The 18,269-nt window shown below is 38.0% G+C and overlaps 2 protein-coding genes across 2 annotated transcripts; one reads left to right on the top strand and one right to left on the bottom strand.

The window, feature by feature from the left end:
- Nucleotides 1-3,275: 3,275 nt before the first annotated feature.
- Nucleotides 3,276-7,529, top strand: LOC307023435 (annexin A3-like). Its single transcript, XM_079656712.1, has 14 exons — nt 3,276-3,455; nt 3,837-3,876; nt 3,968-4,015; nt 4,208-4,295; nt 4,639-4,733; nt 4,839-4,952; nt 5,038-5,128; nt 5,251-5,330; nt 5,635-5,691; nt 5,963-6,056; nt 6,380-6,475; nt 6,580-6,638; nt 6,867-6,989; nt 7,122-7,529. The coding sequence occupies exons 2-14, from the start codon at nt 3,865-3,867 to the stop codon at nt 7,179-7,181; spliced, it is 1,017 nt and encodes a 338-aa protein (XP_079512838.1). The 5' UTR covers nt 3,276-3,455; nt 3,837-3,864; the 3' UTR covers nt 7,182-7,529.
- A 32-nt stretch (nt 7,530-7,561) lies between these two features.
- On the bottom strand, nt 7,562-17,454 carry rcl1 (RNA terminal phosphate cyclase-like 1). The gene is made up of 9 exons (XM_079656714.1): nt 17,250-17,454; nt 16,691-16,762; nt 16,185-16,360; nt 15,192-15,266; nt 14,923-15,047; nt 14,407-14,532; nt 14,117-14,273; nt 8,830-8,933; nt 7,562-7,737 (listed from the first exon to the last, which is right to left on the bottom strand). The coding sequence occupies exons 1-9, from the start codon at nt 17,377-17,379 to the stop codon at nt 7,584-7,586; spliced, it is 1,119 nt and encodes a 372-aa protein (XP_079512840.1). The 5' UTR covers nt 17,380-17,454; the 3' UTR covers nt 7,562-7,583.
- Nucleotides 17,455-18,269: the final 815 nt, after the last annotated feature.

Raw genomic sequence — 18,269 nt, 5'->3', positions numbered from 1 at the left:
AAATATAATTTTACCATTAGTTCTTAATGAAATTGATACTGTTTGACTTTGTATTAGTTAGCCTACTACTACAATATGTTGAAGTACTTTTACTGTGTATTTTTTGAGAAATCCTCTCTCAAAGTCCCCTGCTGAGAATAAAATCAAGTCACTTCTGCTAAGTTTGATGAGGGAATTATTTTTTGTTGCCATTAGTTCTTTGTGAGATCGATCCTGTTGGACTCAGTACGAGTGGAACTACCCCCACAAGTACTATGAAGCACTTACTACTTTTCCAGTACTCCTCTGTCAATGTCCCCTCCTGAAAACAAGAATGCATGTTTCTCTGCTATTTTGAATAAGCGTTAAAAAACCTTTCTTCATGAGACTGATATTGTTGGACAGATTATTTTAAGAGGATGGTAGACTGCACACTGACACACTCTTGTCACTCTTGTTGGCCTCTTATGATGCTGTTGTCTTTTAATATACGATTATTTCTCTGCTCCTAGTTCATTCCTCGCAGATTCTTCCATCAGTCTCAGTCATTGCATGTCAGTCAATAGAGCTTCGAAAAATGTGTCCAATTCAACTAAATGTTTTTTTGTGAGTGAAAGCCAGAGCTAAATTATAGATTGTTTGATTGTGTAATTACAAGGTGAGAGAAAATAAATCCACATCCTCCTATGAAACGTATTTTATTTCCTTTTCCATGTTATACTTACTTGCATTAGAACATTTGCATGTTGAACTACATGCTGGATAGCTTCCCAGCCTCAAGGAAATACAATAAAATAAATGGATTCATAATTTTTTTAAAATTGATAAAAATGTATACATTAATAATGTTGTGGGCAAACATTTAAAATTTAAATGTAAAATGAAAATAAGTTTACTTTTGAAATGATTTCTCACAAAAACCTTTCTAAATTATAGTAAATTATTAAAAAAGGTTTAGTCAATATACGTTTTTCTGCCTAAAATAGTTGAAATTGAACTTAAACTATATCAAACACCACATGCATGGCAATTAACCTATTTTTGCCCGCTATTTAAATTGACTTTGGTTAGTTAATACAAATATTGATATTATATATATATATATATATATATATATATATATATATATATATATATATATATATATATATAGCATATAATTTATGCAGTCTTTCTGAACACTTTTTAAAAAAAATATTGCAAATGAAGAATATTTTAAATGTTCTGCACAGACAGTGCCCTGACTTACAGCAGTTGAAAAGATGTGTGGAAGGATAAATTATTGATGGACTTCAATGGCTCTCTAGATAAAGGGCGTTGTATGGTTGCTTGTATTATCCTCAGATAGTGGTTTGTTTAAATAACTAGTGACATTTTAATAAATATTGCAAAAAAGTGCTCCAAAAAAGGCATATATAACCTGTCCGGCTTAGCCAGTGGGAATTTCTTCAAGCACCACAAGATTCATAGTTTATAAAGTACAATTCTGGGCCATTGATTGTCTCATTTCTCCAAACACATACAGTAAAAATGCCTGTTTTGAAGCCTTCAAATGGTGCAGGAAAAGGACTTTACATTGTATTATACTTAAAGACAGGGCTATTCAGTTCAGAGAAGAAAAAAAGGAAAGCAAATGGTTATAATGGGTGATGTAATATTAATGACAGACATAATATGAGGTCCTTGGCACTCAGACTTTAGAGGGGTCATTGTGTGATCCTGGGGCATCAGCCTTACAGCATCAGGACAATATCATATGGAGTCAGACACTGGAAGTGTGCTGGAGGCGTTGACTGGGACTGATGGAAGGATGAGGCTGATGAGAATGAAGAATCTGTGACAAACTAGCAGCTGAGAAATAATCATATATTAAAAGACAGCAGCATCATAAGAGGCCAACAAGAGTGACAGAGTGTGTTAGTGTGCAGTCTACCATCCTCTTAAAATACTCTGTCCAACAATATCAGTCTCATGAAGAAAGGTTTTTTAACGCTTATTCAAAATAGCAGAAAAACATGCATTCTTGTTCTCAGGAGGGGACATTGACAAAGGATTACTGGAAAAGTACACAGTAAGTACTTCATAGTTCTTGTGGGGGTAGTTTCAGTAGTACCGAGTCCAACAGGACCAATCTCACGAAGAACTAAAGGCAACAAAAAATAATTCCCTCATGAAACTTAGCAGAAGTGGCTTGATTTTGTTCTCAGCAGGGGACTTTGACAGAGTATTTCTCAATAAATACACATTAAAAGCACTTCAATGTATTGTAAGTAGTAAGCTAATACAAAGTCAAACAGTATCAATTTCATTAAGAACTAATGGTGACATTTTATTTGTATCATTCATCAAATATAGCAGAAAAACATGGAAAACTATGGAGGGGACTTTGACAGAGGATTACTCACAAAGTATACAGTAAAAGTACTTCATTTTATTTCTGCTAGAAGTCAAACTAGAACCGAGTCCAACAGTGTCAGTTTCCTTAAGAAATCAAATATAGCAGGAATAATGAAGAGCAGCTGATTTGAAAAAACAAACTCGAGAGACGGCTGAGTGACCGCAGTGCAGAACCGCTGTATAGTTTAAATCTCCTACAATGTTGTCCATTTTAGACAGAGGCTTATTATATTTACAGCCCTTCATAACATTAATTTTCTGGGCTCAATATGTGTCTTTGCCGGCCGTTTTCGTTGTGATCCCTAAATTCCCCCTGTTTATAATAATCACCGGTCCTTCAGCAGGATACTGCAGTGATTCAAAGTGTGATTTTAGCTAACGAGTGCTTTTGTTTTGAAATCACTTCCGTGAGTTTTGCCCCGCCCCTCGCTCCAATGACCATTTGACCATTTAGTAAGGTAAAAAGAAAAAAGGCCTCTCAGACGCTCTTCCGTTTGCGTGTTTAATAAAGAAAAAACAATTGGACGGTAGATACACGGATTATAAAAGTTAAACAGTGATCAAGTTATGGTCTATATAGTATTGATAGTAAACTATAGTAGCATAATTGAAACAAACATATTTCAACCTTCTGCAGTTATATGAGATTAAGAGATAAGGTCGATTGTAAACGTTTATTTCTATTTCTTAATTTCCTTCCTCCTTCTGACTCATGTCCTCATCCCTGCCTTGAGCAAACATGACTTTGGAACTGTCAGTACAGTGCTTGTTGGGTCACTCCTGAAATAAAATGGCTTCTTTTCAATATTGATCAGAGGATACTGTTTCTTTTAGTGAAGTGTCTAGATTGTTGAGCAAGAGTCAAGCTACAGAGAAACGCTAACATCCTGCTTGCATCCCGCATTCTGTATTACACAAACCACAGTGTGTAAAAACACTGAGGAGTTGTGAAAAACATCATGATTCAACTTCCTCCAGTTTAAAATGGGCGTTGCCTTTCCAACTTCCTTGAAAGGTGTGGCGATTTTGTCATTTTGTGAAATTCCCACACTGACATCAATCCAGTCCTCTCACTAAAGGTAAGGTAAAAAGTAACGTTTCTGACTTTTGATCGCAGTATCTATTGATCTTCGTCGTTTTATCTGTCTGTGTTCGGACTCTTTTTCCATCGGAAGGGTTGTTTTTTAGACTGCAGAGTCCGACATTAAAACGTTAAAGGCTTTAACTGTCTGCAGTTCTTGTAACGAACATGTGTCCTCGATTATTTTGGCTATCTAAACTTCAAAATGTCATAATCAAGAAGTGGATGCCTATAAATGCGTAGGCAGTCAAGGACAGAGGATGAGGAAACGTTTGCAATGCTAAACAGAAAAAGGAATCTAAAGCTGTAGAAAATCATCAAAATACCCTCACAGTATGTGGAGATGCTGATACGGTATGATTTTTTCCCTTCCTTTTAGTATAATACGTTCATCTTCAAATTCAACAATGTCTGGTTGGGTGAGTATTCAGGCATTCAAATTGGAATATAGGCTTCAAATACATGTCATAAAGGTGAAACTGTAATGATCTATGTTGACTTGTTTTTTAGGAAGAATTGGAAATGCTGTTGGACTCCCCCTCCTCACTGACTGCGACAGTAAGTTGAACATACTGAACATTTTTAGTGCCTTACTGATAATGATAGTTATTGTATAGGTGGCTTTTGCTTTAATAGATGGTGACAAATACTAATTGAAAACTTAGAACGTACGAATAATAAACTGCAAACAATTTAGCATGTTGTATAAACAAACACTTGGAGGTTTACATGTGTTTCTGTGCTCCTCAGTCTAATGTCAGAGGAACTGTGAAGGATAAGCCTAATTTCAAAGTGGATGAAGATGTGTCTGCACTAAAGAAGGCTATAGAGGGCATTGGTACGTTAATTCACCAGTATCTAATATACAATACAATATACATTATTTACTCTGTGTAATGTGTACATGTGTGTGTGTGTTAGTTAGGGTTTGGAATCACTGGATGCTACAACATACAATATTATCAAGAAACGTAATAAATATTAATGATTAATTTTTTTTAATGATTTTTTTTTTAAAGATCTATTTGGCATCTGTGTATCGATACAATGTTATCACACAGAATTTCGCAATACTATGCTGGTATCAACTTGTTCCCACACCTGTCTGTTTGTGGAACAAGTGATTGTATGAGGTTTGAGACCTTGTTGTAAGATTGATTTGTGATGTCTCTTCTCTACAGGTACGACAGAAAAGACACTTATTGAGGTGTTGACCCAAAGAAGTAATGCTCAGCGTCAGCTCATCGCTAAGGCCTACGAGAAAACAACTGGAAGGGTATAATGTACTTCTATAAACTCAATATTATTTCAAAAATAATGTTGTACAGTTCACCAAAATTAAGTTAACCATTAAGTTTGATAACGGTAATTCCTCCATCAGAAATTGGTAGATGATCTGGAGGGTGACACCCATGGAGACTTTGAGGACTTGTTAGTTGCTTTGGTAACGCCAACCGCTGTCTACGACTACCAGGAAGTCATCAAAGCCATCAAGGTGAGATTTGGTCGGGTTAACTTTAAATGCCCTGCTTCATAAAATAAATTGTAATGGCCATACATTTTGGTTGTATTGCACACAGGGAGCAGGGACAACTGAGTGTACGCTGACAGAAATATTCGCTTCGAGATCCAACAAACAGATCAAGGCCTTGTCTGAAGCATACCTCGCAGGTTGGTATCCTAAAGACAAAGTATTCATAATTTCATCAGTTAGATAGTCACTCGTTGGCAAATACTCATTAAGCAATGTGTACACAGTTGTGAAATTCTCCTTTTGTGCCGTTTTATTCAAGAAACTGGAAAAGCACTGATTCATGATCTGAAGTCGGAGGTATCTGGAGAGTACGGCAAGGCACTGCTCATCTTGGCAGAGGTACTGGATGTCAGCTTGAGACAAACATTTGATTATATTCCAAATAAATCATCAAAAGTAATTTTAGCTAGACAATCCACACGTTGAGAATAAATGTTTCGTAAGTCTGTCTTTAGGCCTGAATTGTAAAATGGCTAACTATGTTCTACATAGGATACCTGTTAATCTTTGGAAAGCTTGTAATACTCAATACCAGAGTGTGACAAGTATAATAAAAATGGCATCATCATTTGAAAAGAAAATTCCAAAAACATTGGATTCAGTCTATTTAAGACAAAATGTATTCTTCTTTTTTTCTTAACAGGGGAAGAGAGACGAGAGCACCAATGTGGACGCTGCTAAAGCTAAAGCAGATGCTAAGGTATATTCATTGCCTCATATCCACTAGTTTCTCAAGTACATTTAGTATACTAATACAGGATGGTAGGTTGTGAACAATAAGACCACTACAGAGCAGTTGATTTACAGTCATATCTGGTGGAATATTTAATTAATTATTGTTTGTGATTTTAGCCTGACCTTACATTCGTGTTTTGAAGTCAACATACACCTCCATTAAAACAGCTATCTTGCTAATTCAAGTCCGAACCTGCTTTGGTTTGTATTTTCACATTCCCTCTCATTCTTTGCAGGCCCTGTATGAAGCAGGGGAGAAGAAGTGGGGAACTGATGAGGATAAGTTTATCGACATCCTGTGCCACAGGAGTATTCCTCAGCTTCGACAGAGTAGGTTCAACCCACACATGTTTTTAACTGTATGCTAATAAAATACAACATGCTAACGTGCTGATGTTTACCTCTACGATTTTTAACATCATCACCATCTTTGCTTTAGCATTTGTTAATAAGTAAGCAAAAGTAATACTAATAATGTGGATGATGGTAATGCCATTAGTTTAACTTCAAAAATACAAACTTTATGATATAGAATGTGTGCACCAAATTAAATTAAATTAAATGCAACATTATGCCACCGCTAGCATGGCTAAACAACTATTGATGTCATTTTTACTTTGCCACCTGACCAAATCCCTGATGTCTTCTAACAGCTCTGGTAGAGTACAAGAATATTAGCAAGAAGACTCTGCAGGAGAGCATTGAGAGCGAGATGTCTGGAAACATCGAGGCGCTACTTGTTGCTGTTGGTGAGAAAAATGTGCCATGTTGTCTGCCTATTTCTGATCCTCACATCTTACAATTAACATAATATTTATTAGAAAACATGTATTAACATATGGTTTTTGTTTAGTGAAGTGTGTGAAAACCGTTCCTTTATACATGGCTGAGACCCTTTTCAAGAGCATGAAGGTAAGTGATACAATATGTCTATCTGTAACTTAAGCACCTTTTCGAACACCAGAACCAGTGGCTCCCAAAATGATTTGTTTGGTTACACCCTTTCACTTTCACTAAGCCACAGCAGACATGAGTGTTTATCACCAGTGGTGTGGAAAGGAATGCTTAGCCACTGTTGTATAGCTGCAGCTTTGACTAAATTTGCACCACTGCTTATTTCCCAATTGTTCTTTTGTCTAGGGAGCGGGAACCACCGAGTCCACTCTGACCAGGATTATAGTGAGCCGCTCTGAGGTGGACCTGATGGACATCAGAGCACAGTATAAGAAGGTGTTTGGACTCACCCTCTACTCCCAGCTAGAGGTCTGTGCACACACCTAGAGATTCAACTGAATTTTCAATACCATTTAAGTAAACATTTCAACAGTTTCAAGTGCTTATTTTGAGATGTAGAGATATGACATTCCCCTAAAACCCTGTTTCCTGTTTGTGTAGTCTGAAGTGTCAGGCAGCTATGGCGACGCCCTCAAGCATCTCTGTGGCCAAGATGAGTGACTCCTCCAGACATCTATGATGAGAAACATGTGGTGCAGAGGGGAAGAACCGCAGCTAATGACCAGTCACTGACCCTTCCAAAAGCATGGCACATTTTCTTTCTGGAACTAAACATCTAGAAATGCTTTTACATGTGGAATTCCAGTAATGTTCAACCAGACAGTGGTGTGCAGACTGGCTTAAGAAGAAGCTGATGAATGTCTTATATATATATATATAATAGTTTGTATTACATGTATAAAACATCATGTTCTTGCATATTGTAACTGAAAGTTAACCTATAAGTTGGAACAATAATAACTAATGTCATACATTTCTCATCCAAGAAAATAAAATGTTTGTATTCTACTATTTGATGTGAATGAGCAAAGACAACACCATTTTGTTTATATATAAAAAAGTTTATTTTAGGGTTTTGTTAATGTTGCTGTAACCGACTCCTACACAGGTCATCAGGACCTTGTCCCCACCTTTCCTTTCGTCTTCTGAAGGCTTCTGAACATGGATCTTGAACATGATCTGGAAGAAATCTCTAATGTGTCTGAGGAACTCGATCCTGGAGAGACAGTGAGGGAGAGAGAGGAAATAAGTTTAATTTGTAAGGGAGGCGTTGCTCCTTGAAATGAAATATTGTCCAGCTATCAATAAATCACACACCCTGGGAGTTTAAGAACACAGTGTCCCAGGAGTACTCAATGTAGACCAAGGTCATAGGTTATTAGTAATATATTTTATCCCTCATGCACTTTTTATGCATTTCTCAAAGCTAGGCTGTTCAATATTCATAAAGACAAAGCCGATTAACAGAATACAAATGTTTAAGCTGGATTCCATTGGTCTTCAGAAAAAAAGAAATTAGTATTACCTGAGTAAGAAGAGGAATGCATTGTGATGGCACTGCCAATCTTCAGTTATCATAGTACTGTACTTAAGAGGGACACAGCACCGGTACCATGATAACTGAAAATGGACAGTTCATAGTTCATTCCTCATTCACGATGATGTTGTCTGAAATCAACATGACATTATCCTTATATTCATTCTAATATATTATTAAAGATTTAAAGCGGTTTACCTACCAGAAAATATTCAAGTTAATATGAAACATACACTGTTAATATATCAGTTTATCACACATACACAAGGGACACTCTATAAAACACACTGACCATGTTAAAGCACAGCTGGACAGGTCCCATGATAATGCATTCCTTCAAAAGCATGTGAGAAATTTAAGGACATTTAACCTGTGATTCATCGTCAGCTGAATTTCACTTGGGGATTTTCTGTTAAAAAAATAAATAAACCTTTTTTCAATGTAACAAAATACATAAAAAGCAGTTCACTTGAACTTGTTTACTGTAAACTGCAGTATGTGCGTACGAAGCGAGAAAAACACTTTTGGTTGCATGGGCCTTCAATTGAGTTAAAAACTAGTTTTAAATGTTTTAATTCTATTATTTTGCAAGTGAAAAACACAAACCACAAGGCTAATGTTTAACACACGGATGATTGTTTTTATTATGCTGGACAGTTGGACGAGAACTTTGGAATATCTGCACTTGCAAAAGATGGGATAAGTAGAAGAATACCAAAGTGCTTCTTTGTGGTGGCTATATGTGTCTGTCATTGAGTGACGGTGGCTTACGTGTGAGGGGAGAGGGGTCCGAGCAGAACCTTCGACACGTCCTGTTGGCCAAGGGTCATCAGGAGCAGCGCCAGGCTTTGATTGGAGGAGTCCACACAGCCACCCTAATACAGAGAAAGAGGAGGGGCGATGCGTTCAGCAACAAAAACAACTTTGAAACACGTCATGGAGGTGGAGATGTTTGAAAGAACTCGGTAACCCCTTGACAGGATATTGATTATCTCAGGTTCATTACCCAACAATATTTGCAAAACATAGTGAGCATCCAATAGTGGTTGTATGTTTTTGTCAGCTCTGGAAACGCATAGTTACTTTAAACTTACAAGAAAATAGGGCTGCTCGATTATGGCAAAAATCTTAATCCCGATTATTTGGGTCAATAATTGATATCACGACTATTAAAAACGATTATCCATTTACTTTTATTGGAGAATTTTTTTTTTAACAGTATGTTTTTAAAAGTTGATTACCCTGACCTATAAGTATAATTCAACTGAAAAACCAAAAAAAGAAAAGTAATAATCGTTTTATTTCGATTACGTTGTTTTCGTAATCGCTGCAAGCCATAATCGTAATCGCGATTAAAATACGATTAATTGAGCAGCCCTCCAAGAAAATACATTATGAGTCAGAGAACACAACATGTTTGTCTTGTTTTTCACTAAATGACTGGGTTTTCCTGCCCTCCCCCCTTTTTCTTCGACATATGAAATATTTAGAGGACAGACGATCCACTCTCTGTGTCCAAGTGATCACATGCCATCGTGACAACTCGACAGCAGCTATGTGCTTTCCACCCGCCTGTATGAAGGGCCTATGCAACTCTGGAAACACCCCAATTTAGCATTTAAAAAAAGAAAAGAAACCAACATTAAAATGGCCATCTATTCTGTGGATCTGTCGGTAAAGTGAAAAAAGAGTTTCCTCAATAGCACATCTATTCTATCCATGTGAGCATGATCCCAAGTCACGCAGTATTATTGCATCCTGACAGCAGGAATATGATTCAATTACATAATCATATAACTGAAGCCACGGCAAAACTATGGAGACAGTTTCTTTTGCCAATGAGGCAGACCTTTTGCCAACTGCATTCCTCCTTTGAGTGATTGATGGAACTAGGTATTCTGTGAAAACAAATTCAAACAAATACTTTATGACTTCCAATATGCAACACTTCCATTGCAGTTCACCATTATACTCCATTGACAAGCCTTCACACTAGCATAGTTAGAAATAGCCGTTACTTTTAATCAAATACTTCATACTGTCTGGATACAAGAGAGAATTTTCATATTAGTATTTCCGAGAAATTCTACCAATCACAATTAATTTGCCTCAAAGATGATCATTAGGCAGAATAAAGGATCTCAAGGTTTAAGGTTGATTTGCTATTTTACAGCTTTATCCAACCACTGAGAGCACCTATAATTGAGTATTTAAAGACATGTTGTGCCCGTAGGACCTTACCTTTGTGGGTTGCCTCCTATCAGTTCAAAAGAAGAAGTGCAACACATTACTATCATTTGTAGCTAGTTTCAGGCCCTGCCTCTACAGATAGTTAATATCTCCCAAGAGGCCGCCAACAGACAAGATCTGATGGAAAAGTCCCTTAAATCCTTCAACTGAATGGTATCCCCCTTTTAAACAAGCAAACAAAAAAAAAAGTGGCCACAGACAAACTTAAGCTAGTCAATAAAATGGCAAATCAATAGCCAAATTCCAAGACATTACTTGACCTAAACTTGTAAAAATGAGTCAAACGGGTGAAATAAAAACCAAATTCAGCACCATTCTTAATTAAGTAGAAAAAAAACAACCTGAAATATGTTATTGGAAACACTTACATCAGCTCCTGTCCAGTGTTGATGTTGCTTCCAAAAACAAAATGTCCATCGTGTGGCTTTGGGTTACTACAAGAAACTGTACTGATTAACCATTAGACAAACAGACGCACATGCTAGAGAGCTTCCATGCCCTTTAATGTGAATCCAGCTTACTTCTTTCTCAGTTTTCAAAAATTAACTATTCCAGCACAAATGTCTGACATCCGTTTTACTCTGGTGTTATCATTTCTATTCTCCGCTGTAGAAAATGCTCTGACGCCCCGCTACAGTTTTAAAACCAGTTAATCAAATGCTGTCCAGCTTCTGTTTATCAAAAAAAGGAAAGAAGCGTTTTAAAACTAGTTTTTCTTAAGAGTTTCTTTCGTCCACCACCCTCTGAGGCTGCTAAAGAAAAACTGTGGCTTGGATTCAAGAGGATGCATCCAACAATATTCCTTAAATCAGCCCTACCCTGACCAGCTAACTGGACTCACATGGCTCCTCTGAGAGAAGCCTTGTGGAGGCAAAGTGAAGTCACACAAACACTTGATCTAATTCTACATACTCTGATGAAAGTGGGCTCTTTTTCCTGACTATGTGACATCCTTTGTTTATTTATACAGCCATTACTACACGTCACACTACAGCATAGAAAGATATGGACATAATAAATGTGACTTATCGGTTATATTATCTGAGGCCTCAAGCATATTAACAAATTACTGATGAAGAAATCCTTATCCATCGAGAAATGAATGACGAAAGGATCACACATTATTCATTTGACACGTCACATAACCAGGTTAAACCCTGACCTTTGACCTCTGCACAACCATATTTGTGACTTTAGTATGATAACGGTTTTAAATCCAGGTATTTATTTAATTCATCATGGCATTTTCTTCAACAAGGTCATGTAGCTTGATAGCAAGTAAAAACAATCTTAAAAAGTAATAAGTATGTAGTATGTCTTAGACCAAAGTGTCATAGGACCAGTCAGGGGAACATACTTCTTTTAACAGTGATGCAAACACAGGTATGGTGAAAAAAGAGAGAACTATTCGAAGCAGGAAAAAAACAGTGTAATATACCATCTGACAAAGGCCTGTGCTATAATCCTTCAATTAACTGACTATTCTTTATAATATATTCAGATCAATAGAAGACAGAGATGTTAATCAAGGGTTTTTATTATTATTTACAGCAGGGGTGGGGAACCTTTTTCCTTTCAATTTTTACAACATCCTCCGAGGTCCGTACAAATTATTGAACTCAACCTCTGCTTAAAAAAAGTAAAATCCCAGCCAATTCATTTGGCCTTTCTTTCATGCTGTGCAAAGAAAAAGCAACCTCTTAAATCCAGATATCTTACCATGACTCGCGCATGGTAAGATATGCATGCATGCATGTGCACGGTGTGGCATGACCACCAAAACAGAAAGATATGGACACAAGTTGTGTGCAAATGTATTTAGTATCCATGTGAACATGATTTAAGTGGGGGGGACCTAACCTTCTCTAGGTGGGTCCGGGAAGATTTTTTTTTAAATATTGAAGTTAAAAGCATCAATCTGGTGCACTTTGAGAGCAACATGAGGAGATCTATGGATACATATTTCAAAACCCATTTGTAACAGAACTGTAAGCAGATTTTTCTTTTGGGATATTTTACAAATCACTCCCCTTTTAAACTCTATTCTTGTTATTTTTAACAACTTTTTTGTTACTGCCATATAGTATTTTATACCAGTTTTTTAGTCTCTAATGTCTCATTAATAACTATAAGGATCATATCAAGGTGTTCCTTAACCTCACTGAGCTGAGGTTATTTGAGCCTCTCAGGAGAGAGCTCTCTTCCACCTGGTTGTAGAAAAGCTCTTTAAATTCGTTAGCATAGCTAGCTAACCAGATGCTAATAACAACAGATCGCCACTGTGCTTACAACTAAAGACACAGCCACGCAAACACTGCGGCATGTGTACGCTGTACGGCTCCTTATGGGTACTGCAATATTTGAAGAGCTGGAGCTGCGTTCCGGTGCTCTCCGTAAGCACTCTAGTCTAGTCTACACTCCTTTCAGACGAGACATAACCACGTGAAGACACGTTACGCTCGTGTTGTGTTCAAGGAACCTGTCCTTGGCCAGGAAAAACAGGCACTCGCTTGTTTAATTATTTTGCGATCTAGATTTCTTCTTCTTTTTTGAAGTGAGAAGTTGTCCGTCAGTCGAACGGACTAACGGACCGACTAACGGACGGACCCCCACCCCCCCCCAAACGAAAACTCTTCGGTTCTCCACGAATTACACAAGTCACCCAAAGCAGCGTTAAAAAAGCGGGAGGCGCCGAAAAGCGACTAATTTGCATCACTGTTTTAAGGCACAGTTAAGTTCTACCAACACACTGACTTACATGCATTACGTTTACACAGGCCATTACATCCATAGGAATGGAATTTAGAAATATTCTGATTTGATTTAAATGAAAATACGCTTTTGTTATATTATACTTTCCTTCTTCATTGTGGTTCTTCCCACAAGCAGTTTCTCAGAATGCCCGACTGGGGTCATTACTGGAGAATGCGGGTAAACAAGAGAAGATAGTGTTGGTAGCGCATGCTCGGACTCTAATAACTAATAGTGTGTCCTGACCTTGTATTTCAGGTATTCCCCAAGAATTTCAAAATCTCTTGAGACAAGGTAGCACTAGATTTTCCAGCTGCTGTGTGCAGGAACATTCCGACTTAATAGCATCTTCCAGTGATAAGAAAGATGCAAAAAAATAAAATAAACTTTGAGTGAGTGAAACATAAGCTAAGTATTATAATACTATATACACTTCATAGTGAAAAAACATTACAGGAAGTGACGGATAACTTTTTGCAAATGTATTTTCAACATAAGAAGTGACTACTCGGCATCCAAAGTTAGAAAGAATATAGCCATTGAATTTGAGTTGGATGTGATCTGTCAACCATTATCAGACTTGAGTACAGCAGGTAACCATCACGGTCTGCTGGAACTATTCAAATAAACTGCATAGGCTTGGTACTTTGAAGGGCAGCTGCTTTCAGAGCAACTGAAAAACACTGTGCGCAATAATGTAGCAAACCAATATCCAGCCTTCACGCATTGGATCAAAGTGCTGCCATTATGGGCAAAGGTCCCGGTTAGGCAAGGCCTGAAAACATTGGACAAATTCCTGTGAACGTCTGCTTGAGTTTCTACACCTGTTCACAATTAAATAAATATTTGATACCCTGTTCAGAGCAGCCGGAAAATTGCCAAAGAGGGATGATTCAAAATTCATGCCAAGAGACAAAATAAATCACATTCTAGGCTCAGACAACTTAAATCTCCATATGTTCTGTCACTAAATACCCCAAAAAGAACCTTACTGACACAAGTGTTTGGAGTGAGGCCGGAATATAATACATCTTTTTAGGGTTTTGGAGGAACTTACCCGATACACCTCCTCCAAAAGCATCTGGGCACAGTTCTTGCCGAGGTCCTCTGGAAGCATGGGGTCTCCCTGCCCCTGCGGCGTGGACGACATCTCAGCGCTGAGGAAGGAGCCGTTCATCGTCTCTGCCACCAGGGTCAGACCATAACCTGGAGATCTGCAATTCACCAAAAATGAATGACTATGCATTTCTTTGACTAAAGCTGTAAGTACAGGGGATAAAACGGTGAGCAGGATTGTTTAACAAACGTTTTATTTCCCTGTGATTCCATTTAGATTCAGATACTCACTTTCCAGAGTTGGCTCCCTTCATGTGGTCGGTGTAGATGTAGATGTCAGGAATGAACTTGTTTAGGACGCCCCTGGCTGTGTCCACTAACCTGTTGGCCATCTGAGGAGAAACTCTCACTGAATATCTGGGTTTAGACTGTCAAGGACCTTTCAGATCATCAGAACACACATTTTATTCAATTGAAAAAGTGCAAGCTTAAACTGAAAGGAGCACAAACTTGAGAAAAAACTAAGTAAAGCTCACTGGCATTTGTGAACAGATGGAGTGATTAGTTAATAAATCAAGAGACTTATTCAACAACCATTTACAAATTGACTCATTGTTTATTTTTCATGCAAATATGCAGAAAATGATCTTGTTCGTGCTCCTCCAATGTGAGGATATAATGGATTTATGCGTGTACACATCTGGAGCTTTCACATTAAGCTGTAACGGCTTTTGAATGTCAACTTGTATCATATGTATATTGTTGACAGATGAAAAAGGGCCATGACTGTGAGCTCGACAAGGATACGCCACTCCCCTGATCCTCTTGATCTTCCCCGGGTCGGTCAGCTGCACCGGCCTCATCGTCCTGCGGGTTGGACATATGAAAACGACCTCTCCTCCCCCGCCAGGCGCCATACCCCTCTTCACCACCTGAGGGAGCATCAATAGAGGGACAGTGAGAGAGCGAAGGGTAGACTGACCTGTGTTCAAGTAGCAGTAGTACATTTGAACATAAACCCCCCCCAAATCAAATGTGACAGCATGCTTATCAGCAGATCACTATTGTTTGCACACCTTGAGATCAAAGCCCTCTCCATCAATGCCAAACTGCTTCATCAGAGGGAGGGCTGTGGACTTCAGCACATCCACCTGGAGGAGACAGAGGGTTTACAACCATTAAGTTGGAGAAGATAGCGAAGTAAAGTGGAAACTCCTGGCACCAGAAAACCTGCACTGGCAAATCAAATATTGATACCAATAAATGTTTCTACAAAGCTAGATCACTAGGTAAGAAACCATGCTCTGGCTCTGTTATCTGGATTTCTAGATTATATTCAGCTTTCTTGCCGTTGTAAATAAACTGGTGCGTATACCAGACACCAAAGCAAATTCCTAGTATGTGCAAACGTACCTGCCAATAAACTTAATTCTGATTCTGAAACAGTTGCAAATCTGCTGGAGGTAGCCATGTTGCTAATGTTAGGAACAAGAATGCTGATCTTTCTGTAAGTATTCTTGTCTGTTGAGATTTAAAAATATGCTTCTGCGTCATCACCGGGTTAAGATATCTGCCATTTCCCAAAAACTGCGACAAATTGTTTCCATGACAACACTTTTCTCTAGCGTCTGCAATGCTTCTTCTCAGTGCTGGTTTGTTGACAATATACATGTCAAAACAATGCAGCTCAGAGCAGAAAAAGGATGATGCATTGGCTGAGATTGGACTGCTATAAACAAACTGGTTTAAAAACGTGGAGGAAAACAGTTACAAAAGTATGTGAACCACAATCTGTTTACAGTTTAATAATCAAGTCAATGTACAAATGGATTAAAAACCTGAATATGTTCCTTAACTATTATGTGTTCTTTACAAACTCTCCACCTCAGACGTAAAATATGCAGTCTGTAAAAAAAAAATAGATAATTGATCCGACATATAATTACATGTACAATAGAGGGCACGCCCATGTGGATTTGGCAGGTGTGGACTTCCCATAAATTCAATTTACAAATAGGTTGAGGTTAGTCGTTTTGGTAATGAGCTGATGCATGCATGAGGGTCCTCACCGTCGGGTCAATGTGGTCGTTGGTGACCCCTTTAAGTGTGGCCTTCAAAGAGGTCTTCATAAATGGAGCCAGCATGAGCAGAGCCTCCAGATAGTAGCCGATCGAGCGCTGAGTGTTACATTCATGTTCTACAGAGCCCCCATACAACAAGCCAGGCTGGTAGAATAACACAGTACCTTGTGAGGAAAGACGAATTGTTGTTAGTGAGTCTGTATGTAGAGGGTGCTACTTTGCAGTATTTTGTTAAATAAACAAAATAAAATAAACAGTTCAATTGAACACCAAATGCACACAGAAATAGCAAAACTAAGGTGTCCAATTAATTATGAGAACAAAAATACAGAAAACATTGAATCATTTCTACAAGGATGCCTTTTATGCATAGCTTAGGTGTTTATTCAATGATGACATCTCCACAATCATCTGGCAGTAAACAGTAATCAGATAAACCACATACATTATTACAAAGGTAAACACTTTAGTCACATCATAATGATAACACTCACCTGTCTGGTTAATTTCTATTCTGGAGCCATTGGTCACTTTGTCTAGCAGTCTGATAAAGCTGGCCTCGAAATCTGTAGAAGAAAAGCAACAATGATACTCATACAGTATATCTTTAACCAGGCTTTCTGTGGCCGAGCGCCATGTTTTAATAAAAGTAAAGACCTTGTTAAAAAAGTATGATGGGACAAAATGTTGCCCTCTTTTCTTATTTTACATACAGTAACAAACATTTACAGACAAACAAGTTGATTTAAGTATTCTTGCATCTACTGCGGGAAGTTTTGAAGATGCTCACTCACATTAAGCAAGATAAGTCCCTCAAATAATATGATAACGTTAAGGCAGAACTCTGCTTTGCAAATACTAGTTCAAACTCTTGAAAGGCATAACAGCGACATAACTTTATACAATTATATTAACTTCACATTTGCAGTACTGTACTATCGTTTCCCCTCCTATGACTTCCAGTTATAAAACACACTCCAAACTGCGTAACAGCTAGCATGTTAGCCACCGAGCTAACTGCTACGCCACATGCAAAGTGGAGCTGAAACTCACCGCGGAGCCCCGGGTTGTCGTCTTTGGACCTTATGTTTTTTATTCTAACACGCTTTCCACTGAGTGTGGATAAAACTAGCCGCTGTCTGAAGAAATTGCAACCATCGTAATCGAGCCCGTGGCTGGCCATGTTATTGTTGTTTCTGATGGAGTCAGTGGGAATCCACGTGTGTTTGTACAGGAAAACGCTGGTGGGAGGCGAATATACGGCAAACCACGAGGGTCAAAAGAGGAATTTACAGGTGGTTACAGTCAGACCATGGCTTTATTGAATGAATACAATTCAAAATAAGACATTATTAAATGTATTACATTACTTATTTGTTGATGGAGAAAATCTAGTCCACACATTTTATTTTTTTAAACCTGGATTATTGTAATTATTTATTTTCAAATCTAATTAGCCTATCTTAAAATTCTCCAGTTGATCCAGAATGGTGTAGCATGGGTCCAAACCAAACCTATGGTCCAAACCTTCTGATTGTCATTATGCTATGGCATCATGCTATGCAAAACGAAAATAATAAAGATGGTGGTGTTTATCTATGCTTTCAACTTTAGATTTGGGGTAGAATTGTGTTTTCATTTGAGGCTTCATTCAGAATTCTTGCTGCTCCACTGTCGTCCTTTCAAAAAAGGATTTAATTAATGGAAGAACATCATCCATTCTAATAACCAACATCCCCTCTGCATTTGACCTTACATTTCTATCCATGGCTAGGGTTTCTCTAATGTGATTAAACAATATTTGATTCTGCAAAATGTTTTCTAAGTTTTCATAAACTCTGTTGCAATACTTTCTAAAAAGGCATACTCAAAACTATTCCCTTTTGCATGCTTTTGTGTGAGAGTGAGTGAGTGAGTGACCTCAGCATAACAGCTATTCTAGAAGGTGATTAATTGCCTCTCTGAAATAAGACTTGTGTGGGTGCTGCATCGCCGAGTTTGACCACCAGACAGTGCCATAACCTTTCTTTGAAAACACCGTAGGAGGGGCTTGATAGCATTTTTTTTCGCTTA

Source organism: Notothenia rossii (assembly GCF_949606895.1).
Source record: "Notothenia rossii genome assembly, chromosome: 11".
NCBI lineage: Eukaryota > Metazoa > Chordata > Actinopteri > Perciformes > Nototheniidae > Notothenia > Notothenia rossii.
The sequence above is the reverse complement of the archived record's forward strand: the minus strand, read 5'-3'. Positions and strand labels throughout refer to the sequence as shown.

What these genes read in the sequence shown, in the direction of transcription:
- LOC307023435 (XM_079656712.1), top strand. An exon ending in ACGAGAAAACAACTGGAAGG is followed by an intron (nt 4,734 to 4,838) that starts GTATAATGTACT and finishes TTCCTCCATCAG; the next exon opens with AAATTGGTAGATGATCTGGA. An exon ending in CCCTCTACTCCCAGCTAGAG is followed by an intron (nt 6,990 to 7,121) that starts GTCTGTGCACAC and finishes CTGTTTGTGTAG; the next exon opens with TCTGAAGTGTCAGGCAGCTA.
- rcl1 (XM_079656714.1), bottom strand. Translation starts at nt 17,379, where the DNA reads ATGGCCAGCCACGGGCTCGATTACGATGGTTGCAATTTCTTCAGACAG. An exon ending in CGACAACCCGGGGCTCCGCG is followed by an intron (nt 16,763 to 17,249) that starts GTGAGTTTCAGC and finishes TTTCTTCTACAG; the next exon opens with ATTTCGAGGCCAGCTTTATC. An exon ending in AATAGAAATTAACCAGACAG is followed by an intron (nt 16,361 to 16,690) that starts GTGAGTGTTATC and finishes TTTCCTCACAAG; the next exon opens with GTACTGTGTTATTCTACCAG.